The sequence below is a fragment of the Ranitomeya imitator genome, chromosome 1, assembly GCF_032444005.1.
Source record: "Ranitomeya imitator isolate aRanImi1 chromosome 1, aRanImi1.pri, whole genome shotgun sequence".
Taxonomy (NCBI): Eukaryota; Metazoa; Chordata; class Amphibia; order Anura; family Dendrobatidae; genus Ranitomeya; species Ranitomeya imitator.
In genome coordinates, this window is record NC_091282.1 from 661,145,045 (window position 1) to 661,166,097 (window position 21,053).

At 47.3% G+C, this 21,053-nt stretch overlaps 1 protein-coding gene across 5 annotated transcripts in view; it reads left to right on the forward strand.

Moving 5' to 3' along the window:
* Positions 1–20,715, forward strand: part of SEMA4A (semaphorin 4A) — a 145,842-nt gene extending 125,127 nt beyond the window's left edge. For 4 of the 5 annotated variants that reach the window (XM_069728883.1, XM_069728885.1, XM_069728882.1 and 1 more), the window contains exon 15: positions 19,564–20,675. In XM_069728883.1, coding sequence (XP_069584984.1) covers positions 19,564–20,207 — 644 coding nt within the window. In that variant the 3' untranslated portion in view covers positions 20,208–20,675. Of the gene's footprint in view, positions 1–19,563 lie in introns of all 5 variants that reach the window. The other variant, XM_069728884.1, reaches the window with a different exon arrangement.
* The last annotated feature ends 338 nt before the right edge of the window (positions 20,716–21,053 follow it).

Genomic DNA, 21,053 nt, shown 5'->3' on the forward strand with positions numbered 1-21,053 from the left:
GATCTCTAGTGATGGATAGGAGGCATTCTTAGTGATGTCACCTCTCATCTCTAGTGATGGATAGGAGGCATTCTCAGTGATGTCACCGCTGATCTCTATTGATGGATAGGAGGCATTCTCAGTGATGTCACCTCTGATCTCTAGTGATGGATAGGAGGCATTCTCAGTGATGTCACCGCTGATCTCTAGTGATGGATAGGAGGCATTCTTAGTGATGTCACCTCTGATCTCTAGTGATGGATAGGAGGCATTCTCAGTGATGTCACCGCTGATCTCTATTGATGGATAGGAGGCATTCTCAGTGATGTCACCTCTGATCTCTAGTGATGGATAGGAGGCATTCTCAGTGATGTCACCGCTGATATCTAGTGATGGATAGGAGGCATTCTCAGTGATGTCACTGCTGATCTCTAGTGATGGATAGGAGTCATTCTCAGTGATGTCACCTCTGATCTCTAGTGATGGATAGGAGGCATTCTCAGTGATGTCACTGCTGATCTCTAGTGATGGATAGGAGGCATTCTCAGTGATGTCACCTCTGATCTCTAGTGATGGATAGGAGGCATTCTCAGTGATGTCACCGCTGATCTCTAGTGATGGATAGGAGGCATTCTCAGTGATGTCACCGCTGATCTCTAGTGATGGATAGGCGGCATTCTCAGTGATGTCACCGCTGATCTCTAGTGATGGATAGGAGGCATTCTCAGTGATGTCACCTCTGATCTCTAGTGATGGATAGGAGGCATTCTCAGTGATGTCACCTCTGATCTCTAGTGATGGATAGGCGGCATTCTCAGTGATGTCACCGCTGATCTCTAGTGATGGATAGGAGGCATTCTCAGTGATGTCACCTCTGATCTCTAGTAATGGATAGGAGGCATTCTCAGTGATGTCACCGCTGATCTCTAGTGATGGATAGGAGGCATACTCAGTGATGTCACCCCTGATCTCTAGTGATGGATAGGTGGCATTCTCAGTGATGTCACTGATCTCTAGTGATGGATAGGAGACATTCTCAGTGATGTCACCTCTGATCTCTAGTGATGGATAGGAGGCATTCTCAGTGATGTCACTGCTGATCTCTAGTGATGGATAGGAGGCATTCTCAGTGATGTCACTGCTGATCTCTAGTGATGGATAGGAGGCATTCTCAGTGATGTCACCGCTGATCTCTAGTGATGGATAGGAGGCATTCTCAGTGATGTCACCGCTGATCTCTAGTGATGGATAGGAGGCATTCTCAGTGATGTCACTGCTGATCTCTAGTGATGAATAGAAGGCATTCTCAGTGATGTCACTGCTGATCTCTAGTGATGGATAGGAGGCATTCTCAGTGATGTAACTGCTGATCTCTAGTGATGGATAGGAGGCATTCTCAGTGATGTCACCGCTGATCTCTAGTGATGACTAGGAGGCATTCTTAGTGATGTCACCGCTTATCTCTAGTGATGGATAGGAGGCATTCTCAGTGATGTCACCGCTGATCTCTAGTGATGGATAGGAGGCATTCTCAGTGATGTCACCGCTGATCTCTAGTGATGGATAGGAGGCATACTTAGTGATGTCACCCCTGATCTCTAGTGATGGATAGGAGGCATTCTCAGTGATGTCACCGCTAATCTCTAGTGATGGATAGGAGGCATTCTCAGTGATGTCACCGCTGATCTCTAGTGATGAATAGGAGGCATTCTCAGTGATGTCACCGCTGATCTCTAGTGATGGATAGGAGGCATACTCAGTGATGTCACCCCTGATCTCTAGTGATGGATAGGTGGCATTCTCAGTGATGTCACCGCTGATCTCTAGTGATGGATAGGAGGCATTCTCAGTGATGTCACTGCTGATCTCTAGTGATGGATAGGAGTCATTCTCAGTGATGTCACCTCTGATCTCTAGTGATGGATAGGAGGCATTCTCAGTGATGTCACTGCTGATCTCTAGTGATGGATAGGAGTCATTCTCAGTGATGTCACCTCTGATCTCTAGTGATGGATAGGAGGCATTCTCAGTGATGTCACCGCTGATCTCTAGTGATGGATAGGCGGCATTCTCAGTGATGTCACCGCTGATCTCTATTAATGGATAGGAGGCATTCTCAGTGATGTCACCTCTGATCTCTAGTGATGGATAGGAGGCATTCTCAGTGATGTCACCGCTGATCTCTAGTGATGGATAGGAGGCATTCTCAGTGATGTCACTGCTGATCTCTAGTGATGGATAGGAGGCATTCTTAGTGATGTCACCTCTGATCTCTAGTGATGGATAGGAGGCATTCTCAGTGATGTCACCGCTGATCTGTAGTGATGAATAGGAGGCATTCTCAGTGATGTCACCGCTGATCTCTAGTGATGGATAGGAGGCATACTCAGTGATGTCACCCCTGATCTCTAGTGATGGATAGGTGGCATTCTCAGTGATGTCACCGCTGATCTCTAGTGATGGATAGGAGGCATTCTCAGTGATGTCACTGCTGATCTCTAGTGATGGATAGGAGGCATTCTCAGTGATGTCACCGCTGATATCTAGTGATGGATAGGAGGCATTCTCAGTGATGTCACTGCTGATCTCTAGTGATGGATAGGAGTCATTCTCAGTGATGTCACCTCTGATCTCTAGTGATGGATAGGAGGCATTCTCAGTGATGTCACTGCTGATCTCTAGTGATGGATAGGAGTCATTCTCAGTGATGTCACCTCTGATCTCTAGTGATGGATAGGAGGCATTCTCAGTGATGTCACCGCTGATCTCTAGTGATGGATAGGCGGCATTCTCAGTGATGTCACTGCTGATCTCTAGTGATGGATAGGAGGCATTCTTAGTGATGTCACCTCTGATCTCTAGTGATGGATAGGAGGCATTCTCAGTGATGTCACCGCTGATCTCTATTGATGGATAGGAGGCATTCTCAGTGATGTCACCTCTGATCTCTAGTGATGGATAGGAGGCATTCTCAGTGATGTCACTGCTGATCTCTAGTGATGGATAGGAGGCATTCTTAGTGGTGATGTCACCTCTGATCTCTAGTGATGGATAGGAGGCATTCTCAGTGATGTCACCTCTGATCTCTAGTGATGGATAGGAGGCATTCTCAGTGATGTCACCGCTGATCTCTATTGATGGATAGGAGGCATTCTTAGTGGTGATGTCACCTCTGATCTCTAGTGATGGATAGGAGGCATTCTCAGTGATGTCACCGCTGATCTCTAGTGATGGATAGGAGGCATTCTCAGTGATGTCACCGCTGATCTCTAGTTATGGATAGGAGGCATTCTCAGTGATGTCACCGCTGATCTCTAGTGATGAATAGGAGGCATTCTCAGTGATGTCACCGCTGATCTCTAGTGATGGATAGGAGGCATACTCAGTGATGTCACCCCTGATCTCTAGTGATGGATAGGTGGCATTCTCAGTGATGTCACCGCTGATCTCTAGTGATGGATAGGAGGCATTCTCAGTGATGTCACTGCTGATCTCTAGTGATGGATAGGAGGCATTCTCAGTGATGTCACCGCTGATATCTAGTGATGGATAGGAGGCATTCTCAGTGATGTCACTGCTGATCTCTAGTGATGGATAGGAGTCATTCTCAGTGATGTCACCTCTGATCTCTAGTGATGGATAGGAGGCATTCTCAGTGATGTCACTGCTGATCTCTAGTGATGGATAGGAGTCATTCTCAGTGATGTCACCTCTGATCTCTAGTGATGGATAGGAGGCATTCTCAGTGATGTCACCGCTGATCTCTAGTGATGGATAGGCGGCATTCTCAGTGATGTCACTGCTGATCTCTAGTGATGGATAGGAGGCATTCTTAGTGATGTCACCTCTGATCTCTAGTGATGGATAGGAGGCATTCTCAGTGATGTCACCGCTGATCTCTATTAATGGATAGGAGGCATTCTCAGTGATGTCACCTCTGATCTCTAGTGATGGATAGGAGGCATTCTCAGTGATGTCACCGCTGATCTCTATTGATGGATAGGAGGCATTCTCAGTGATGTCACCTCTGATCTCTAGTGATGGATAGGAGGCATTCTCAGTGATGTCACCTCTGATCTCTAGTGATGGATAGGAGGCATTCTCAGTGATGTCACTGCTGATCTCTAGTGATGGATAGGAGGCATTCTCAGTGATGTCACCGCTGATATCTAGTGATGGATAGGAGGCATTCTCAGTGATGTCACTGCTGATCTCTAGTGATGGATAGGAGTCATTCTCAGTGATGTCACCTCTGATCTCTAGTGATGGATAGGAGGCATTCTCAGTGATGTCACTGCTGATCTCTAGTGATGGATAGGAGTCATTCTCAGTGATGTCACCTCTGATCTCTAGTGATGGATAGGAGGCATTCTCAGTGATGTCACCGCTGATCTCTAGTGATGGATAGGCGGCATTCTCAGTGATGTCACTGCTGATCTCTAGTGATGGATAGGAGGCATTCTTAGTGATGTCACCTCTCATCTCTAGTGATGGATAGGAGGCATTCTCAGTGATGTCACCGCTGATCTCTATTGATGGATAGGAGGCATTCTCAGTGATGTCACCTCTGATCTCTAGTGATGGATAGGAGGCATTCTCAGTGATGTCACCGCTGATCTCTAGTGATGGATAGGAGGCATTCTTAGTGATGTCACCTCTGATCTCTAGTGATGGATAGGACGCATTCTCAGTGATGTCACCGCTGATCTCTATTGATGGATAGGAGGCATTCTCAGTGATGTCACCTCTGATCTCTAGTGATGGATAGGAGGCATTCTCAGTGATGTCACCGCTGATCTCTAGTGATGAATAGGAGGCATTCTCAGTGATGTCACCGCTGATCTCTAGTGATGGATAGGAGGCATACTCAGTGATGTCACCCCTGATCTCTAGTGATGGATAGGTGGCATTCTCAGTGATGTCACCGCTGATCTCTAGTGATGGATAGGAGACATTCTCAGTGATGTCACTGCTGATCTCTAGTGATGGATAGGAGGCATTCTCAGTGATGTCACCGCTGATATCTAGTGATGGATAGGAGGCATTCTCAGTGATGTCACTGCTGATCTCTAGTGATGGATAGGAGTCATTCTCAGTGATGTCACCTCTGATCTCTAGTGATGGATAGGAGGCATTCTCAGTGATGTCACTGCTGATCTCTAGTGATGGATAGGAGTCATTCTCAGTGATGTCACCTCTGATCTCTAGTGATGGATAGGAGGCATTCTCAGTGATGTCACCGCTGATCTCTAGTGATGGATAGGCGGCATTCTCAGTGATGTCACTGCTGATCTCTAGTGATGGATAGGAGGCATTCTTAGTGATGTCACCTCTGATCTCTAGTGATGGATAGGAGGCATTCTCAGTGATGTCACCGCTGATCTCTATTAATGGATAGGAGGCATTCTCAGTGATGTCACCTCTGATCTCTAGTGATGGATAGGAGGCATTCTCAGTGATGTCACCGCTGATCTCTATTGATGGATAGGAGGCATTCTCAGTGATGTCACCTCTGATCTCTAGTGATGGATAGGAGGCATTCTCAGTGATGTCACCTCTGATCTCTAGTGATGGATAGGAGGCATTCTCAGTGATGTCACTGCTGATCTCTAGTGATGGATAGGAGGCATTCTCAGTGATGTCACCGCTGATATCTAGTGATGGATAGGAGGCATTCTCAGTGATGTCACTGCTGATCTCTAGTGATGGATAGGAGTCATTCTCAGTGATGTCACCTCTGATCTCTAGTGATGGATAGGAGGCATTCTCAGTGATGTCACTGCTGATCTCTAGTGATGGATAGGAGTCATTCTCAGTGATGTCACCTCTGATCTCTAGTGATGGATAGGAGGCATTCTCAGTGATGTCACCGCTGATCTCTAGTGATGGATAGGCGGCATTCTCAGTGATGTCACTGCTGATCTCTAGTGATGGATAGGAGGCATTCTTAGTGATGTCACCTCTGATCTCTAGTGATGGATAGGAGGCATTCTCAGTGATGTCACCGCTGATCTCTATTGATGGATAGGAGGCATTCTCAGTGATGTCACCTCTGATCTCTAGTGATGGATAGGAGGCATTCTCAGTGATGTCACCGCTGATCTCTATTGATGGATAGGAGGCATTCTCAGTGATGTCACCTCTGATCTCTAGTGATGGATAGGAGGCATTCTCAGTGATGTCACCTCTGATCTCTAGTGATGGATAGGAGGCATTCTCAGTGATGTCACCTCTGATCTCTAGTGATGGATAGGAGGCATTCTCAGTGATGTCACCGCTGATATCTAGTGATGGATAGGAGGCATTCTCAGTGATGTCACTGCTGATCTCTAGTGATGGATAGGAGTCATTCTCAGTGATGTCACCTCTGATCTCTAGTGATGGATAGGAGGCATTCTCAGTGATGTCACTGCTGATCTCTAGTGATGGATAGGAGGCATTCTCAGTGATGTCACCTCTGATCTCTAGTGATGGATAGGAGGCATTCTCAGTGATGTCACCTCTGATCTCTAGTGATGGATAGGCGGCATTCTCAGTGATGTCACTGCTGATCTCTAGTGATGGATAGGAGGCATTCTTAGTGATGTCACCTCTCATCTCTAGTGATGGATAGGAGGCATTCTCAGTGATGTCACCGCTGATCTCTATTGATGGATAGGAGGCATTCTCAGTGATGTCACCTCTGATCTCTAGTGATGGATAGGAGGCATTCTCAGTGATGTCACCGCTGATCTCTAGTGATGGATAGGAGACATTCTCAGTGATGTCACCTCTGATCTCTAGTGATGGATAGGAGGCATTCTCAGTGATGTCACCGCTGATCTCTATTGATGGATAGGAGGCATTCTCAGTGATGTCACCTCTGATCTCTAGTGATGGATAGGAGGCATTCTCAGTGATGTCACCGCTGATCTCTAGTGATGAATAGGAGGCATTCTCAGTGATGTCACCGCTGATCTCTAGTGATGGATAGGAGGCATACTCAGTGATGTCACCCCTGATCTCTAGTGATGGATAGGTGGCATTCTCAGTGATGTCACCGCTGATCTCTAGTGATGGATAGGAGGCATTCTCAGTGATGTCACTGCTGATCTCTAGTGATGGATAGGAGGCATTCTCAGTGATGTCACCGCTGATATCTAGTGATGGATAGGAGGCATTCTCAGTGATGTCACTGCTGATCTCTAGTGATGGATAGGAGTCATTCTCAGTGATGTCACCTCTGATCTCTAGTGATGGATAGGAGGCATTCTCAGTGATGTCACCGCTGATCTCTAGTGATGGATAGGAGGCATACTTAGTGATGTCACCTCTGATCTCTAGTGATGGATAGGAGGCATTCTCAGTGATGTCACCGCTGATCTCTAGTGATGGATAGGAGGCATTCTCAGTGATGTCACCGCTGATCTCTAGTGATGAATAGGAGGCATTCTCAGTGATGTCACCGCTGATCTCTAGTGATGGATAGGAGGCATACTCAGTGATGTCACCCCTGATCTCTAGTGATGGATAGGAGGCATTCTCAGTGATGTCACCTCTGATCTCTAGTGATGGATAGGAGGCATTCTCAGTGATGTCACCGCTGATCTCTATTGATGGATAGGAGGCATTCTCAGTGATGTCACCTCTGATCTCTAGTGATGGATAGGAGGCATTCTCAGTGATGTCACCTCTGATCTCTAGTGATGGATAGGAGGCATTCTCAGTGATGTCACCTCTGATCTCTAGTGATGGATAGGCGGCATTCTCAGTGATGTCACTGCTGATCTCTAGTGATGGATAGGAGGCATTCTTAGTGATGTCACCTCTCATCTCTAGTGATGGATAGGAGGCATTCTCAGTGATGTCACCGCTGATCTCTATTGATGGATAGGAGGCATTCTCAGTGATGTCACCTCTGATCTCTAGTGATGGATAGGAGGCATTCTCAGTGATGTCACCGCTGATCTCTAGTGATGGATAGGAGACATTCTCAGTGATGTCACCTCTGATCTCTAGTGATGGATAGGAGGCATTCTCAGTGATGTCACCGCTGATCTCTATTGATGGATAGGAGGCATTCTCAGTGATGTCACCTCTGATCTCTAGTGATGGATAGGAGGCATTCTCAGTGATGTCACCGCTGATCTCTAGTGATGAATAGGAGGCATTCTCAGTGATGTCACCGCTGATCTCTAGTGATGGATAGGAGGCATACTCAGTGATGTCACCCCTGATCTCTAGTGATGGATAGGTGGCATTCTCAGTGATGTCACCGCTGATCTCTAGTGATGGATAGGAGGCATTCTCAGTGATGTCACTGCTGATCTCTAGTGATGGATAGGAGGCATTCTCAGTGATGTCACCGCTGATATCTAGTGATGGATAGGAGGCATTCTCAGTGATGTCACTGCTGATCTCTAGTGATGGATAGGAGTCATTCTCAGTGATGTCACCTCTGATCTCTAGTGATGGATAGGAGGCATTCTCAGTGATGTCACCGCTGATCTCTAGTGATGGATAGGAGGCATACTTATTGATGTCACCTCTGATCTCTAGTGATGGATAGGAGGCATTCTCAGTGATGTCACCGCTGATCTCTAGTGATGGATAGGAGGCATTCTCAGTGATGTCACCGCTGATCTCTAGTGATGAATAGGAGGCATTCTCAGTGATGTCACCGCTGATCTCTAGTGATGGATAGGAGGCATACTCAGTGATGTCACCCCTGATCTCTAGTGATGGATAGGAGGCATTCTCAGTGATGTCACCTCTGATCTCTAGTGATGGATAGGAGGCATTCTCAGTGATGTCACCGCTGATCTCTATTGATGGATAGGAGGCATTCTCAGTGATGTCACCTCTGATCTCTAGTGATGGATAGGAGGCATTCTCAGTGATGTCACCTCTGATCTCTAGTGATGGATAGGAGGCATTCTCAGTGATGTCACTGCTGATCTCTAGTGATGGATAGGAGGCATTCTCAGTGATGTCACCGCTGATATCTAGTGATGGATAGGAGGCATTCTCAGTGATGTCACTGCTGATCTCTAGTGATGGATAGGAGTCATTCTCAGTGATGTCACCTCTGATCTCTAGTGATGGATAGGAGGCATTCTCAGTGATGTCACTGCTGATCTCTAGTGATGGATAGGAGTCATTCTCAGTGATGTCACCTCTGATCTCTAGTGATGGATAGGAGGCATTCTCAGTGATGTCACCGCTGATCTCTAGTGATGGATAGGCGGCATTCTCAGTGATGTCACTGCTGATCTCTAGTGATGGATAGGAGGCATTCTTAGTGATGTCACCTCTCATCTCTAGTGATGGATAGGAGGCATTCTCAGTGATGTCACCGCTGATCTCTATTGATGGATAGGAGGCATTCTCAGTGATGTCACCTCTGATCTCTAGTGATGGATAGGAGGCATTCTCAGTGATGTCACCGCTGATCTCTAGTGATGGATAGGAGGCATTCTTAGTGATGTCACCTCTGATCTCTAGTGATGGATAGGAGGCATTCTCAGTGATGTCACCGCTGATCTCTATTGATGGATAGGAGGCATTCTCAGTGATGTCACCTCTGATCTCTAGTGATGGATAGGAGGCATTCTCAGTGATGTCACCGCTGATATCTAGTGATGGATAGGAGGCATTCTCAGTGATGTCACTGCTGATCTCTAGTGATGGATAGGAGTCATTCTCAGTGATGTCACCTCTGATCTCTAGAGATGGATAGGAGGCATTCTCAGTGATGTCACTGCTGATCTCTAGTGATGGATAGGAGGCATTCTCAGTGATGTCACCTCTGATCTCTAGTGATGGATAGGAGGCATTCTCAGTGATGTCACCTCTGATCTCTAGTGATGGATAGGCGGCATTCTCAGTGATGTCACCGCTGATCTCTAGTGATGGATAGGAGGCATTCTCAGTGATGTCACCTCTGATCTCTAGTAATGGATAGGAGGCATTCTCAGTGATGTCACCGCTGATCTCTAGTGATGGATAGGAGGCATACTCAGTGATGTCACCCCTGATCTCTAGTGATGGATAGGTGGCATTCTCAGTGATGTCACTGATCTCTAGTGATGGATAGGAGACATTCTCAGTGATGTCACCTCTGATCTCTAGTGATGGATAGGAGGCATTCTCAGTGATGTCACTGCTGATCTCTAGTGATGGATAGGAGGCATTCTCAGTGATGTCACTGCTGATCTCTAGTGATGGATAGGAGGCATTCTCAGTGATGTCACCGCTGATCTCTAGTGATGGATAGGAGGCATTCTCAGTGATGTCACCGCTGATCTCTAGTGATGGATAGGAGGCATTCTCAGTGATGTCACTGCTGATCTCTAGTGATGAATAGAAGGCATTCTCAGTGATGTCACTGCTGATCTCTAGTGATGGATAGGAGGCATTCTCAGTGATGTAACTGCTGATCTCTAGTGATGGATAGGAGGCATTCTCAGTGATGTCACCGCTGATCTCTAGTGATGACTAGGAGGCATTCTCAGTGATGTCACCGCTGATCTCTAGTGATGGATAGGAGGCATTCTCAGTGATGTCACCGCTGATCTCTAGTGATGGATAGGAGGCATTCTCAGTGATGTCACCGCTGATCTCTAGTGATGGATAGGAGGCATACTTAGTGATGTCACCCCTGATCTCTAGTGATGGATAGGAGGCATTCTCAATGATGTCACCGCTGATCTCTAGTGATGGATAGGAGGCATTCTCAGTGATGTCACCGCTGATCTCTAGTGATGAATAGGAGGCATTCTCAGTGATGTCACCGCTGATCTCTAGTGATGGATAGGAGGCATACTCAGTGATGTCACCCCTGATCTCTAGTGATGGATAGGTGGCATTCTCAGTGATGTCACCGCTGATCTCTAGTGATGGATAGGAGGCATTCTCAGTGATGTCACTGCTGATCTCTAGTGATGGATAGGAGGCATTCTCAGTGATGTCACCGCTGATATCTAGTGATGGATAGGAGGCATTCTCAGTGATGTCACTGCTGATCTCTAGTGATGGATAGGAGTCATTCTCAGTGATGTCACCTCTGATCTCTAGTGATGGATAGGAGGCATTCTCAGTGATGTCACTGCTGATCTCTAGTGATGGATAGGAGTCATTCTCAGTGATGTCACCTCTGATCTCTAGTGATGGATAGGAGGCATTCTCAGTGATGTCACCGCTGATCTCTAGTGATGGATAGGCGGCATTCTCAGTGATGTCACTGCTGATCTCTAGTGATGGATAGGAGGCATTCTTAGTGATGTCACCTCTGATCTCTAGTGATGGATAGGAGGCATTCTCAGTGATGTCACCGCTGATCTCTAGTGATGGATAGGAGGCATTCTCAGTGATGTCACCGCTGATCTCTAGTGATGGATAGGAGGCATACTCAGTGATGTCACCCCTGATCTCTAGTGATGGATAGGTGGCATTCTCAGTGATGTCACCTCTGATCTCTAGTGATGGATAGGAGGCATTCTCAGTGATGTCACCGCTGATCTCTAGTGATGGATAGGAGGCATTCTCAGTGATGTCACTGCTGATCTCTAGTGATGGATAGGAGGCATTCTTAGTGATGTCACCTCTGATCTCTAGTGATGGATAGGAGGCATTCTCAGTGATGTCACCGCTGATCTCTAGTGATGGATAGGAGGCATTCTCAGTGATGTCACCGCTGATCTCTAGTGATGGATAGGAGGCATACTCAGTGATGTCACCCCTGATCTCTAGTGATGGATAGGTGGCATTCTCAGTGATGTCACCGCTGATCTCTAGTGATGGATAGGAGGCATTCTCAGTGATGTCACTGCTGATCTCTAGTGATGGATAGGAGGCATTCTCAGTGATGTCACCGCTGATATCTAGTGATGGATAGGAGGCATTCTCAGTGATGTCACTGCTGATCTCTAGTGATGGATAGGAGTCATTCTCAGTGATGTCACCTCTGATCTCTAGTGATGGATAGGAGGCATTCTCAGTGATGTCACTGCTGATCTCTAGTGATGGATAGGAGTCATTCTCAGTGATGTCACCTCTGATCTCTAGTGATGGATAGGAGGCATTCTCAGTGATGTCACCGCTGATCTCTAGGGATGGATAGGCGGCATTCTCAGTGATGTCACTGCTGATCTCTAGTGATGGATAGGAGGCATTCTTAGTGATGTCACCTCTGATCTCTAGTGATGGATAGGAGGCATTCTCAGTGATGTCACCGCTGATCTCTATTGATGGATAGGAGGCATTCTCAGTGATGTCACCTCTGATCTCTAGTGATGGATAGGAGGCATTCTCAGTGATGTCACCGCTGATCTCTAGTGATGGATAGGAGGCATTCTCAGTGATGTCACTGCTGATCTCTAGTGATGGATAGGAGGCATTCTTAGTGGTGATGTCACCTCTGATTTCTAGTGATGGATAGGAGGCATTCTTAGTGATGTCACCGCTGATCTCTATTGATGGATAGGAGGCATTCTCAGTGATGTCACCTCTGATCTCTAGTGATGGATAGGAGGCATTCTCAGTGATGTCACCGCTGATATCTAGTGATGGATAGGAGGCATTCTCAGTGATGTCACTGCTGATCTCTAGTGATGGATAGGAGTCATTCTCAGTGATGTCACCTCTGATCTCTAGTGATGGATAGGAGGCATTCTCAGTGATGTCACTGCTGATCTCTAGTGATGGATAGGAGGCATTCTCAGTGATGTCACCTCTGATCTCTAGTGATGGATAGGAGGCATTCTCAGTGATGTCACCGCTGATCTCTAGTGATGGATAGGAGGCATTCTCAGTGATGTCACCGCTGATCTCTAGTGATGGATAGGCGGCATTCTCAGTGATGTCACCGCTGATCTCTAGTGATGAATAGGAGGCATTCTCAGTGATGTCACCGCTGATCTCTAGTGATGGATAGGAGGCATACTCAGTGATGTCACCCCTGATCTCTAGTGATGGATAGGTGGCATTCTCAGTGATGTCACCGCTGATCTCTAGTGATGGATAGGAGGCATTCTCAGTGATGTCACCGCTGATATCTAGTGATGGATAGGAGGTATTCTCAGTGATGTCACTGCTGATCTCTAGTGATGGATAGGAGTCATTCTCAGTGATGTCACCTCTGATCTCTAGTGATGGATAGGAGGCATTCTCAGTGATGTCACCTCTGATCTCTAGTGATGGATAGGAGGCATTCTCAGTGATGTCACCGCTGATCTCTAGTGATGGATAGGAGGCATTCTCAGTGATGTCACCGCTGATCTCTAGTGATGAATAGGAGGCATTCTCAGTGATGTCACCGCTGATCTCTAGTGATGGATAGGAGGCATACTCAGTGATGTCACCGCTGATCTCTAGTGATGGATAGGAGGCATTCTCAGTGATGTCACCTCTGATCTCTAGTGATGGATAGGAGGCATTCTCAGTGATGTCACCGCTGATCTCTAGTGATGGATAGGAGGCATTCTCAGTGATGTCACCGCTGATCTCTAGTGATGAATAGGAGGCATTCTCAGTGATGTCACCGCTGATCTCTAGTGATGGATAGGAGGCATTCTCAGTGATGTAACTTCTGATCTCTAGTGATGGATAGGAGGCATTCTCAGTGATGTCACCGCTGATCTCTAGTGATGGATAGGAGGCATACTCAGTGATGTCACCGCTGATCTCTAGTGATGGATAGGAGGCATTCTCAGTGATGTAACTTCTGATCTCTAGTGATGGATAGGAGGCATTCTCAGTGATGTCACCGCTGATCTCTAGTGATGAATAGGAGGCATTCTCAGTGATGTCACCGCTGATCTCTAGTGATGGATAGGAGGCATACTCAGTGATGTCACCCCTGATCTCTAGTGATGGATAGGAGGCATTCTCAGTGATGTCACCGCTGATCTCTAGTGATGGATAGGAGGCATTCTCAGTGATGTCACCTCTGATCTCTATTGATGGATAGGAGGCATTCTCAGTGATGTCACCTCTGATCTCTAGTGATGGATAGGAGGCATTCTCAGTGATGTCACTGCTGATCTCTAGTGATGGATAGGAGGCATTCTCAGTGATGTCACCGCTGATATCTAGTGATGGATAGGAGGCATTCTCAGTGATGTCACTGCTGATCTCTAGTGATGGATAGGAGTCATTCTCAGTGATGTCACCTCTGATCTCTAGTGATGGATAGGAGGCATTCTCAGTGATGTCACCGCTGATCTCTAGTGATGGATAGGCGGCATTCTCAGTGATGTCACTGCTGATCTCTAGTGATGGATAGGAGGCATTCTTAGTGATGTCACCTCTGATCTCTAGTGATGGATAGGAGGCATTCTCAGTGATGTCACCGCTGATCTCTATTGATGGATAGGAGGCATTCTCAGTGATGTCACCACTGATCTCTGGTGATGGATAGGAGGCATTCTCAGTGATGTCACTGCTGATCTCTAGTGATGGATAGGAGTCATTCTCAGTGATGTCACCTCTGATCTCTAGTGATGGATAGGAGGCATTCTCAGTGATGTCACTGCTGATCTCTAGTGATGGATAGGAGGCATTCTCAGTGATATCACCGCTGATCTCTAGTGATGGATAGGAGGCATTCTTAGTGATGTCACCTCTGATCTCTAGTGATGGATAGGAGGCATTCTCAGTGATGTCACCGCTGATCTCTATTGATGGATAGGAGGCATTCTCAGTGATGTCACCTCTGATCTCTAGTGATGGATAGGAGGCATTCTCAGTGATGTCACCTCTGATCTCTAGTGATGGATAGGAGGCATTCTCAGTGATGTCACTGCTGATCTCTAGTGATGGATAGGAGGCATTCTCAGTGATGTCACCGCTGATATCTAGTGATGGATAGGAGGCATTCTCAGTGATGTCACTGCTGATCTCTAGTGATGGATAGGAGTCATTCTCAGTGATGTCACCTCTGATCTCTAGTGATGGATAGGAGGCATTCTCAGTGATGTCACTGCTGATCTCTAGTGATGGATAGGAGTCATTCTCAGTGATGTCACGTCTGATCTCTAGTGATGGATAGGAGGCATTCTCAGTGATGTCACCGCTGATCTCTAGTGATGGATAGGCGGCATTCTCAGTGATGTCACTGCTGATCTCTAGTGATGGATAGGAGGCATTCTTAGTGATGTCACCTCTGATCTCTAGTGATGGATAGGAGGCATTCTCAGTGATGTCACCGCTGATCTCTAGTGATGGATAGGAGGCATTCTCAGTGATGTCACTGCTGATCTCTTGTAATGGATAGGAGGCATTCTTAGTGATGTCACCTCTGATCTCTAGTGATGGATAGGAGGCATTCTCAGTGATGTCACCGCTGATCTCTATTGATGGATATGAGGCATTCTCAGTGATGTCACCTCTGATCTCTAGTGATGGATAGGAGGCATTCTCAGTGATGTCACCGCTGATATCTAGTGATGGATAGGAGGCATTCTCAGTGATGTCACTGCTGATCTCTAGTGATGGATAGGAGGCATTCTCAGTGATGTCACCGCTGATATCTAGTGATGGATAGGAGGCATTCTCAGTGATGTCACCGCTGATCTCTAGTGATGGATAGGAGGCATTCTCAGTGATGTCACCGCTGATCTCTAGTGATGGATAGGCGGCATTCTCAGTGATGTCACCGCTGATCTCTAGTGATGAATAGGAGGCATTCTCAGTGATGCCACCTCTGATCTCTAGTGATGGATAGGAGGCATTCTCAGTGATGTCACCGCTGATATCTAGTGATGGATAGGAGGCATTCTCAGTGATGTCACTGCTGATCTCTAGTGATGGATAGGAGTCATTCTCAGTGATGTCACCTCTGATCTCTAGTGATGGATAGGAGGCATTCTCAGTGATGTCACTGCTGATCTCTAGTGATGGATAGGAGGCATTCTCAGTGATGTCACCTCTAATCTCTAGTGATGGATAGGAGGCATTCTCAGTGATGTCACCGCTGATCTCTAGTGATGGATAGGAGGCATTCTCAGTGATGTCACCGCTGATCTCTAGTGATGAATAGGAGGCATTCTCGGTGATGTCACCGCTGATCTCTAGTGATGGATAGGAGGCATACTCAGTGATGTCACCGCTGATCTCTAGTGATGGATAGGAGGCATTCTCAGTGATGTCACCGCTGATCTCTAGTGATGGATAGGAGGCATTCTCAGTGATGTCACCGCTGATCTCTAGTGATGAATAGGAGGCATTCTCAGTGATGTCACCGCTGATCTCTAGTGATGGATAGGAGGCATACTCAGTGATGTCACCCCTGATCTCTAGTGATGGATAGGTGGCATTCTCAGTGATGTCACCGCTGATCTCTAGTGATGGATAGGAGGCATTCTCAGTGATGTCACCGCTGATCTCTAGTGATGGATAGGAGGCATTCTCAGTGATGTCACCGCTGATCTCTAGTGATGGATAGGAGTCATTCTCAGTGATGTCACCTCTGATCTCTAGTGATGGATAGGAGGCATTCTCAGTGATGTCACTGATGATCTCTAGTGATGGATAGGAGGCATTCTCAGTGATGTCACCTCTGATCTCTAGTGATGGATAGGAGGCATTCTCAGTGATGTCAACTCTGATCTCTAGTGATGGATAGGAGGCATTCTCAGTGATGTCACCGCCGATCTCTAGTGATGGATAGGAGGCATTCTCAGTGATGTCAACTCTGATCTCTAGTGATGGATAGGAGGCATTCTCAGTGATGTCACCTCTGATCTCTAGTGATGGATAGGAGGCATTCTCAGTGATGTCAACTCTGATCTCTAGTGATGGATAGGAGGCATTCTCAGTGATGTCACCGCCGATCTCTAGTGATGGATAGGAGGCATTCTCAGTGATGTCACCTCTGATCTCTAGTGATGGATAGGAGGCATTCTCAGTGATGTCAACTCTGATCTCTAGTGATGGATAGGAGGCATTCTCAGTGATGTCACCGCCGATCTCTAGTGATGGATAGGAGGCATTCTCAGTGATGTCACCTCTGATCTCTAGTGATGGATAGGAGGCATTCTCAGTGATGTCACCGCTGATCTCTAGTGATGGATAGGCGGCATTCTCAGTGATATCACCGCTGATCTCTAGTGATGGATAGGCGGCATTCTCAGTGATGTCACCGCTGATCTCTAGTGATGGATAGGAGGCATTCTCAGTGATGTCACCGCTGATCTCTAGTGATGGATAGGAGGCATTCTCAGTGATGTCACCGCTGATCTCTAGTGATGGATAGGAGGCATTCTCAGTGATGTCACCGCCGATCTCTAGTGATGGATAGGAGGCATTCTCAGTGATGTCACCGCTGATCTCTAGTGATGGATAGGAGGCATTCTCAGTGATGTCACCGCTGATCTCTAGTGATGGATAGGAGGCATTCTCAGTGATGTCACCTCTGATCTCTAGTGATGGATAGGAGGCATTCTCAGTGATGTCACCGCTGATCTCTAGTGATGGATAGGAGGCATTCTTAGTGATGTCACCGCTGATCTCTAGTGATGGATAGGAGGCATTCTCAGTGATGTCACCGCTGATCTCTAGTGATGGATAGGAGGCATTCTCAGTGATGTCACCGCTGATCTCTAGTGATGGATAGGAGGCATTCTCAGTGATGTCACCGCCGATCTCTAGTGATGGATAGGAGGCATTCTCAGTGATGTCACCTCTGATCTCTAGTGATGGATAGGAGGCATTCGCAGTGATGTCACCGCTGATCTCTAGTGATGGATAGGAGGCATTCTCAGTGATGTCACCGCTGATCTCTAGTGATGGATAGGAGGCATTCTCAGTGATGTCACCGCTGATCTCTAGTGATGGATAGGAGGCATTCTCAGTGATGTCAGCGCTGATCTCTAGTGATGGATAGGAGGCATTCTCAGTAATGTCACCGCTGATCTCTAGTGATGAATAGGAGGCATTCTCAGTGATGTCACTGCTGATCTCTAGTGATGGATAGGAGGCATTCTCAGTGATGTCACTGCTGATCTCTAGTGATGGATAACGGGGCATTCTCAGTGATGTCACCGCTGATCTCTAGTGATGGATAGGAGGCATTCTCACTGAAGTCACCGCTGATCTCTAGTGATGGATAGGAGGCATTCTCAGTGATGTCACCGCTGATCTCTAGTGATGGATAGGAGGCATTCTCAGTGATGTCACCTCTGATCTCTAGTGATGGATAGGAGGCATTCTCAGTGATGTCACCTCTGATCTCTAGTGATGGATAGGAGGCATTCTCAGTGATGTCACTGCTGATCTCTAGTGATGGATAGGAGGCATTCTCAGTGATGTCACCGCTGATCTCTAGTGATGGATAGGAGGCATTCTCAGTGATGTCACTGCTGATCTCTAGTGATGGATAGGCGGCATTCTCAGTGATGTCACCTCTGATCTCTAGTGATGGATAGGAGGCATTCTCAGTGATGTCACTGCTGATCTCTAGTGATGGATAGGAGGCATTCTCAGTGATGTCACCTCTGATCTCTAGTGATGGATAGGAGGAATTCTCAGTGATGTCACCTCTGATCTCTAGTGATGGATAGGAGGCATTCTCAGTGATGTCACTGCTGATCTCTAGTGATGGATAGGAGGCATTCTCAGTGATGTCACCTCTGATCTCTAGTGATGGATAGGAGGCATTCTCAGTGCTGTCACCGCTGATCTCTAGTGATGGATAGGAGGCATTCTCAGTGATGTCACCTCTGATCTCTAGTGATGGATAGGAGACATTCTCAGTGATGTCACTGCTGATCTCTAGTGATGGATAGGAGGCATTCTCATTGATGTCACTGCCGATCTCTAGTGATGGATAGGCGGCATTCTCAGTCATGTCACCGCTGATCTCTAGTGATGGATAGGAGGCATTCTCAGTGATGTCACCGCTGATCTCTAGTGATGGATAGGAGGCATTCTCAGTGATGTCACTGCTGATCTCTAGTGATGGATAGGAGGCATTCTCAGTGATGTCACCCCTGATCTCTATTGATGGATAGGAGGCATTCTCAGTGATGTCACCCCTGATCTCTAGTGATGGATAGGAGGTATTCTCAGTGATGTCACCGCTGATCTCTAGTGATGGATAGACGGTATTCTCAGTGATGTCACCCGTGATCTCTAGTGATGGATAGGAGGCATTCTCAGTAATGTCACCGCTGATCTCTAGTGATGGATAGGAGGCATTCTCAGTGATGTCACCGCTGATCTCTAGTGATGGATATTAGGCATTCTCAGTGATGTCACCCCTGATCTCTATTGATGGATAGGAGGCATTCTCAGTGATGTCACCCCTGATCTCTAGTGATGGATAGGAGGCATTCTCAGTGATATCACCGCTGATCTCTAGTGATGGATAGACGGTATTCTCAGTGATGTCACCCCTGATCTCTAGTGATGGATAGGAGGCATTCTCAGTAATGTCACCGCTGATCTCTAGTGATGGATAGGAGGCATTCTCAGTGATGTCACCGCTGATCTCTAGTGATGGATATTAGGCATTCTCAGTGATGTCACCCCTGATCTCTATTGATGGATAGGAGGCATTCTCAGTGATGTCACCGCTGATCTCTTGATGTAATTTCTTTCTTCCAGTTGGTAACATCTCCGCTGCGTATAATTCTATCATCGAGCTCCAGTGCCCACGCCTATCATCTCTTGCCACATACAGCTGGAAACACCGTGGACAATCCCCGGAGAAGCAGGTGGTGACCTCTGCAGGCACTCTGGTTGTCACAGTGAAGAGAGACACCCTGGGGCAGTACGAGTGCTGGGCCAATGAGAACGGCTTTCAATATATGGCCGCCCAGTACTGGATCAGGGACCTCAATGGGGTGGGCATCAGTCACAAGGACTCCTACAACCGGGACAGTAACATGGCAATTGAGAACGGGTCCCCGTTCAGCAGCAGTGAGCAGGACTACTACAAGCCATTTGTGGCAGTAACGGTGCTGCTGACGCTGACGCTGTGCGGGTGTGTGTTTCTGGTGCTGTATTCCTGGCGGGACCAGATCAGAGCGAAGAGTAAGATCCAGGGATGCAGTACACCCGAGTCTGAGAAACTTTCTGGCTCTAAAGTGCAGGAGAAGATCCCGCTCAATGGCTTTTGCCAATATGGCCGTGACATCACCAAACCATGTTGTGTGCCCTGCAGAGGAGGCAGCACGATGGACGTAGACAACAACAGCATCAACCTGACGCCTAACGGGGCTGCAGCTGATGCGGCCTCTGATGTGTGAGCCGCCATCCCCGCTACGCTACTGTACCAGCTAACAGACTGCCATCTTTTATAGGGAGGGAGTTATGGCGGATCTTCTGGTCCCCCGTTTTATGTGACTATGATGGCCGTCTATATCCCACATGAGTGCCGCTACACTGGACCAAATATGACTTTTCGGACCATGAGCCAAGATGGCTGCCCAGAAGATGTCGACTGTTACCCCTTTTTTAATGTGAACCCATGTGTACATAGAAACATGATCACTGCCGGGAAGAGCAGGTATCTGGGGTACAAAGTGCCAGCGTCGGCGGTGAATGACCAGGATCCCGGCGCCACAACGCACATAAAGCCACGTGACACGCTTGATCAAAGCTGCAAGCGTGTTCATATGTGTGAGAAGCTATCGTGTCCTTGTCCGTACCGTATCAGTATTATAGGGGGCGTTGTGTGCATGAGATCTCACTGCCAGAGGGGGGCTGTTTTTTATAAAAAATGAAACAAAATAATAATACCTCCGTGTCATCGCTACATAGCAACTGTACCTGAAGACGATCATCGCATCCTCCTAAGACATGTAACGTTGGATACAGGGCTCAGCAGACAGTATCACACAGGATAGGTTTAGGTACACAGCTCATCAGACGGCATCACACAAAGGGTTGGATGCACAGCTCAGAGCAGTCAGTGTCACACAGGATAGGTTTATGTACACGGTTCATCAGACAGCATCACACTTAAGGTTAGATGCACAGCTAAGCAGACAGCGTCACACATGCAGGAGTAGATACATGCTTCAGCAGACAGAATTACACATGATAGAATTACATACAGCTCAGGCGCTTTATCCTCTATGATGGTATTCAGA